Source organism: Ascaphus truei, chromosome 15 (assembly GCF_040206685.1).
Source record: "Ascaphus truei isolate aAscTru1 chromosome 15, aAscTru1.hap1, whole genome shotgun sequence".
Lineage (NCBI taxonomy): Eukaryota > Metazoa > Chordata > Amphibia > Anura > Ascaphidae > Ascaphus > Ascaphus truei.
In genome coordinates, this window is record NC_134497.1 from 53,074,792 (window position 1) to 53,082,433 (window position 7,642).

General features: G+C 39.2%; 1 protein-coding gene across 1 annotated transcript; it reads right to left on the reverse strand.

The window, feature by feature from the left end:
* Positions 1-1,992: 1,992 nt before the first annotated feature.
* On the reverse strand, positions 1,993-5,386 carry LOC142467003 (uncharacterized). The gene is made up of 3 exons (XM_075572634.1): positions 5,037-5,386; positions 3,556-3,633; positions 1,993-3,190 (listed from the first exon to the last, which is right to left on the reverse strand). The coding sequence occupies exons 1-3, from the start codon at positions 5,311-5,313 to the stop codon at positions 2,106-2,108; spliced, it is 1,440 nt and encodes a 479-aa protein (XP_075428749.1). The 5' UTR covers positions 5,314-5,386; the 3' UTR covers positions 1,993-2,105.
* Positions 5,387-7,642: the final 2,256 nt, after the last annotated feature.

Below are 7,642 nucleotides of genomic sequence, written 5' to 3' on the forward strand. Positions count from 1 at the left end.
GGAAAAACATGTATCATTTTTTTATCTCGTTTGTGAAAACATTCCTACACTTATTTCAGTAACATTGAGTTTTCTAGAAAAATAACAAAGAGCACTGTGTGAAAATAGTGCTTAGACAGCCATATCAGTAAATACACACACCTGCAAAATGAAATGTTTTTTTCCCACATACATTTCTGTGTGTATTTGAAAGTCTGGTTAACTACCTGTCTGCATGAGTTTAAATACGTGTGTATCTATATATATATAAATATATCTCTCTCATAAAAATATATATATATATATAAAGTGTATATTGTACTATATGTATAGTGTGTGTGTGTGTGTGTGTGTGTATATATGTATATGTATATATATATATATATAATCAAAAAATAAATAGATGATACCGTTCTGTGGCTAACGAAATGCTTTTATTTGTGCGAGCTTTCGAGATACACTGATCTCTTCTTCCGGCGATGTTACAATGAATGAAGCAAGGATAACTTAAAAACAGTGTCTCTTGGAATGTTATATAACATTCCAAGAGACACTGTTTTTAAGTTATCCTTGCTTCATTCATTGTAACATCGCCGGAAGAAGAGATCAGTGTATCTCGAAAGCTCGCACAAATAAAAGCATTTCGTTAGCCACAGAACGGTATCATCTATTTATTTTTTGATTATTGAAGCTCGGCTAACACGGTACTGATACCTCTACAGATAACATTCCAAGAGACACTGTTTTTAAGTTATCCTTGCTTCATTCATTGTAACATCGCCGGAAGAAGAGATCAGTGTATCTCGAAAGCTCGCACAAATAAAAGCATTTCGTTAGCCACAGAACGGTATCATCTATTTATTTTATGATTATTGAAGCTCGGCTAACACGGTACTGATACCTCTACAGATAACATTCCAAGAGACACTGTTTTTAAGTTATCCTTGCTTCATTCATTGTAACATCGCCGGAAGGAGAGATCAGTGTATCTCGAAAGCTCGCACAAATAAAAGCATTTCGTTAGCCACAGAACGGTATCATCTATTTATTTTTTGATTATTGAAGCTCGGCTAACACGGTACTGATACCTCTACAGATAACATTCCAAGAGACACTGTTTTTAAGTTATCCTTGCTTCATTCATTGTAACATCGCCGGAAGGAGAGATCAGTGTATCTCGAAAGCTCGCACAAATAAAAGCATTTCGTTAGCCACAGAACGGTATCATCTATTTATTTTTTGATTATTGAAGCTCGGCTAACACGTACTGATACCTCTACATGTATATATATATATATATATATATATAATGTATCTTTTTTTTTTTTTTTTTATATTGCAGGAGTACACACAACATATTGATGGCAGTAAGTAGGCCTTGTATGAAACCTATTTAAATGGTTATAAACATGAGTGAATTAAGTAATAAACATTTGTTTGCACCCAATAATGTTAGAGGCTCACACTTAGTATAGTTGTCAAACATTAGGCCTGTATTATTAAAATAGTGTGTTTTCACAAGGAAGCATGAAGTGTATGTTTTTTGTAAATACATCTATACCAGTTTAGATAGTACTATATATATACACACACACACACACACACAGTGTGTGTCTGTGTGTGTGTGCATATATCAATACATACTACATATATTTTAGTATAAATTCAGAGATGTTCTTGAAACAAGAACACATAAATGATTAAAGGACAACATTACAATGGCCACCAAAGGTAAGTAATATTTAACACAAAATCCTGCTGTACACGTACAAGAAAGATGTTTGCAGTTAAATAGGTGCTTTTATAATTGCATGAAAATAATATGCACATGCAATGATTACATCAATTAACACACCCAAATGCAATGTTTTGCTGCAAAATCAATGGCAGCTTCTCTAAACTTAGCAACTGGCTCCTGGTGGACCATTACTGAACAGACGATTAATACATCAATATTTATAACACTATTCATTAATTAGGAGTGTTAACATTTCCAAAACTTCACGTGTACAAGAACATACTTGAAAGTTTGGAAACAACACAGTCTTCAGCATACATACAATAGTAATTAGATAATCTGAAGTCAACAAAACAAGGCCAAAGACATATTTTGTGAATTTTAAAATTTATTTTTTTTGTTCCTTTTGCGAGCGAGTAACAGGCCTGCTTGTTGTCTCTTGAATTTTCCTTTTTCTTTTGCCACCAACTTTAGGCACAACAGAGCCACTTTGAGTGGCCTCTGGCACTTCACGGGCAGGGCTTGTGGCCAGTGACTCACCTACAGGGCTTTTGGGCAGTGACTCACCTACAGGGCTTTTGGGTAGTGACTGTTCACCTACAGGGCTTGTGGCCAGTGACTCACCTACAGGGCTTGTGGCCAGTGACTCACCTACAGGGCTTTTGGGCAGTGATTCACCTACAGGGCTTTTGGGCAGCGATTCACCTACAGGGCTTTTGGGCAGCGATTCACCTACAGGGCTTTTGGGCAGCGATTCACCTACAGGGCTTTTGGGCAGTGACTCACCTACAGGGCTTTTGGGTAGTGACTGTTCACGGACAGGGCTTGTGCCCACTGACACATGTGAGCAAGTTGGTAGACACTGCACAAGTGATGGTTGGTCTGTTTCATGTGTGTCTTGTTTTGTTTTTGTCGCCTCCTTTGTAGGTGTCTGCTGCTGAATTTGTACAGATGGCAGCGGTAGGATGTCATCAGGAACCTGCACAGCAATGTCTGCTACTTGACCGGTAACATTTGGGCCTGGTGAATGAATATCAGATGAATGTGGTGAAAACTGACCTGCATGAACAGATCCTGCCTGTGAGGTGTTGAATTGTGGTACATTAGTCATTCTCCAGTAATTAGCTTGTGTTTGCTGAACAACTAATGCTTCGAATGAGGTGTTGATTTTTTGCAACTGTTTAGGCACTTCAATGAAGACTCTGTGGAGATGTGCCAATTGTGAAACTGTTTCTTCCTGCAGTGCAATCATCCTTTCCAGCACTGTCATCAGGTCAGAATGGCGACGATTTTCTGCTTCCACAATTTTTCCCTCAGAAGCTACAATTGCATCATATGTGGTATTTGCTGGACGTGTTGGCGGTAAAACAGTTTCAATTGGAACCTCTTCATGGTCACTTGCTTGTATTTGTGTGTCTATGGCGGCGGCGGCATCATCATCATCATCATCATCATAATCCTCTTCATCATGTTCTACAAATAAATGTACACATTATTAAATGGCATGTTAATCTCTGCTGTGTTACTATGTAATTCTACTGTGTCAAAAGTAACAACTAACATGTTTCCATACGTTTTATAACCTCACATTAAAAACTACCTTGAATTAAGAATAATGTTTGGACTCAGTATGAAATATGAGTGAATGAAAACTTGCTGTAAACTCACAACTCCTACATGATAGTTAACATCACTAACACAATACATGTTGCCTTACACTTCATTTTCACATACACTAAGTAATCGTATTTAAAGAACATGTGCAAAACAATTAATGAACATGACAACATAACATATAGAAGAGCACATATTATATGGCCACCAACTGATACACTCACCTTCTAGGTGTGTTGAGCTGGCTGACCCAGGTGAAGACACTTGTTCCCTCTCAGGTGACACATGTCCTTCAGGGGCAACTATATACTGTATAACAATAACATAAGTTTTACATTTACATGTGTAAATATTGAACAAACAGTTATTGTATGTTCTGTATTTATGAGTACGTAACAGCATCAGTTCCTTAACCCAAAATTTGTGTGTGAAAGTGAACATAAATAGTTGTAATAACAATGTACATGCCTGTGTACTTAGAACTTTTGAGTTCCCTAACATAAAACATACTATGTTTCTGCAGTAATGCGTGAGGATAAATAGATAAAATTTGTACATAAAAATCATATGTTGTGTAGTGATATCAGTATCATAATGTACATAACTATCATGAGATGACCATTCACAATGGTTATCATGAAGGTGGTCATATTGCACAAAGTTTTGTTTTTGGTACAGGATATGTGTGGTACATTAATATAAGATGTGGCACACCTGAATGTGGCTGTGACTCAACAAGACAACACATGCAGTGTGTGATAATGTGTCGTTGATAGTAGTAGTTCAACTATAGATATGAGTGAACTAATGTGTGAGGTACGCTTTGATAAGTAATGAGTTGTTGGGGCATTTAGTAGCTAAAGTGAAGCTTTCAAATGAGTGTGATTAACTTCAGTTGTGCTAGTCAGTTTGTAATAACGGTATTCCCTTCCCCAAAAAGCCTAATCAGCCACACCTTTCAATTACTTGAAACAGGTGAAAATGGTGTGAACTAAGTTGACCCTAAAATGAGGCTGTAATTAGTGTGTGTGCTGAACCCCACCCCCTCTGTTGAAGTGTATGCTGTGATGAGATATTAATTGCAGCTGCTTTAACACAATGGTAGATGAGCTAAATAGTCGTGTGCAGTTTTTAAGTTATGAAAACAATGACATAAAATATGATACGTGTGCCTCATTATGCTGTCTGTATATGAGTTAAAGCAAAAATGGACCTTTTCATAAACAACTATAGATGTGTTAGTGCAAGTGATGTTTGTAGGCCGTTGCATGCAATATATTTGATGCATGCTTAAAATAGGCAGTAATGTCATGTTTGTCGGAGTAAAATAAATAAAATACACAATAATATTATACATATTTCTGTTCTGTACCTGTAGCTAGTAATAATTTCTCATTAACATGTGTTACACATGTGTACTACCCTGTTGTTCCCCATCTTCGCCCACCATCAATTGCTTCCACTGCAGCAATGCATTTTGGGAATTCACATGTAAATGAGCACGCAATGGCACGTGCTATATTAGTTACTGCTTTTAGTAGGACTACAACATATATGTCTATTTTGAGATATATATATATACAGAATCAGACATATACATATATAGATGCAGGTATGCTTATATTGTGAAGACAGTATAAAAAGCAGTGTAAATATGCAAAATAACTGTAAGCAACGACACGCCTAGTACAGTAATATTTCTCACCTGGTGGAAATTGTGAGGGATAAATTCCTATATCACGGTCACCAGGTAAGCCTTCCACGACGACGGGAAGTAATTTTGCCCGAAGCAGCTCCTCCAATGGACTTAATATGAGACGTTGTGGTGTCGGCCCACCTCCAGTGCCAGTAGCATGCACGCGTTGGTGTTGTATTTTCTTTTTCAATTTGGACCTAATATCATCAAATCTCTTGTGACAATTCCGCTTGTCCCTCACATGATTCCCACATGCATTGACACCAATGACTATTGTGTCCCACATTTCTTTTCTGCTTGCTGAACTTGTCCGCCCTTGAAAAACATATAAAATATATGAGGTAAATTAATAATAATAGAAGCACCAGTTTCCTACACTGCTAGCTGTTCCAAGAGATAGCAAACATGCTGTTTTATGTGTAATATGTGAAGCACATGAGCATTCACTACTAAACCTATACATGTAAGCAAGGTTGCATTCATATTGTATGCAGTTATGGCAAATTGACCGCCTGTGTTTAGTTGTCCTTGTAAGGCATGATAAAAAGCTGTGTTTCCAGACTAATTAACATAGAAAGATATTCTGAACCCATATTTGCATATGAACAAAACTCAGATGACCTAGGATTACATGTATTTGAATAATAAATGTAAAGGTACACTTACCTAGTAAATGTCCATATATACTGTCATAGTGCTCCAGAATGCCAGTGACAAGAGCTGTATTTTCCTGGTCATTGAAGCGAGGATTACGTGGCTTCTCCACACGTTTCTTCCGAGCAGGTTTAGGGTCAGAGCTTGGCTGGTGCTGACTGGACTCTCCTTCTTCCAATGGAAGAGCCTCCAAAAGCTGCCCACCAGCAAGCACGCCACCACCATCCACCCCATCAGCAACTGCGCCACCAGCAGCACTCACAGCACCAGCACTCCCACTCCTAGGACCAGCACTCCCACTCCTAGCACCAGCACTCCCACTCCTAGCACCAGCACTCCCACTCCTAGCACCAGCTCTCCCACTCCTAGCACCAGCACTCCCACTCCCAGCAACAGCACTCCCACTCCCAGCAACAACACTCCCACTCCCAGCAACAACACTCCCACTCACAGCAACAGCACTCCCACTCCCAGCAACACCACTCGGTGCACCAGCAACATCACTCCCCTGAACAGTACGTTCACTCCGACGCGTACTCGCACGAGTAGCACTCCCACTCCCACCAGCATCACTCTTCCCACGCTTTGCGGGCATACTTCCAGCACTCACAAAAACAGACAACTAATGTACAGCCAATCACACGAAACACTTCCACATATAAAACAAGACAAAGATGTAAACAAAACAACAATGGACAAAGCTCACCCAATACACAACAAGTCTCTCCGTCAATATGCAAATGTTCAATCAGCCAGCTCTGTGCGTCTCTCTCTCTCTCACTCCCAACAACACAGAGAATGATTAGCAATACACGTTGCCTTTAAATATGGCGCAATCCAATACATGCTTGTTTCGCCTGATTCAGCAAGATTTGTGATTGGGCAACCTATCAGCACCCCGCCACGCACGCCGATACACCTGTGTGTGATCGGATAATCATCGTGAGAGTGGGCGGATTTGTTTTCGGGTTGATTTTGAATGTATTCGGCACTTACTGCATACGGAGAGGAAAAATCGCCATTAACATGACTAATCGGTAAACTTGCCGATTTCACTTAATCGACGCTTACTGCATGAGGCCCTTTGAGTTCTTTCTTAAATTTATTTATGTTGGTTTGTAAAAGGGTTTCTAGATTTTGGAACTCTGTTTCTTTGTTCCACTTTTCCACTTCTATTAACAGTACGTCAATCTTGTTGCTCTGTAACTGTAATTGGGTGGTTTGATAATCAATCAGATGTTTCATCAAGTCCCTAGAGCATTGGGTGATAATAGTCTCCCAGGTCTTAATAAACCCCTCATCAATGATATTGTGAGCTGGGGCTAGATTGCTCCTTAGACCTCGTGGGATTAGCTTCTCTTTAGTGTATGTCTCTAAGCTGAAGACTTCCCAGTATAGTCTCATATATTTTTTGTAATTGACGGTGAGGTCATTAAAGAAATCTTGTACTTTAATCGTGGGTGGATCATCAGTTGTTAGTGTACTAGTGCTGTTAGTAAAACATTCCTGGGCTTCAGTTTGCCAGTTCTCTAAATCTGGCTTTCGGGATAGAAAGCCAGCCATCATATGGTAGCGTGCAGAGGGTAGAGGGAGCAAGAGACACTCCAATCAATAGGCTAATACTAGGGTAAAGCTGGGGATAAGGGAAGGGAAGGAGAGTACCCTCGCAGCAGCTGTTAATAGATTCTGTGGTGCTTCTATCCGGGGTAAATATAAACTAATACTTGTGAGAGAAAGGGACCCCAATGGAGAGCACTCAAGCAGATGCACAGAGTACACTAGACAAAGGATATGTGTGTATGTTGATAAGTGATATGTACACGATAAAAACCATTTATTAGAGTCTTAACTCAGAATAAAATAAAGTTGGACGCTAGGTGCCCAAATAAGACTCAATGAAGTCAAAAAAGCGCAGCGAAAGTAAAAATTGCCAGTTCTCAAGTGTATAGTGCGGAATACTG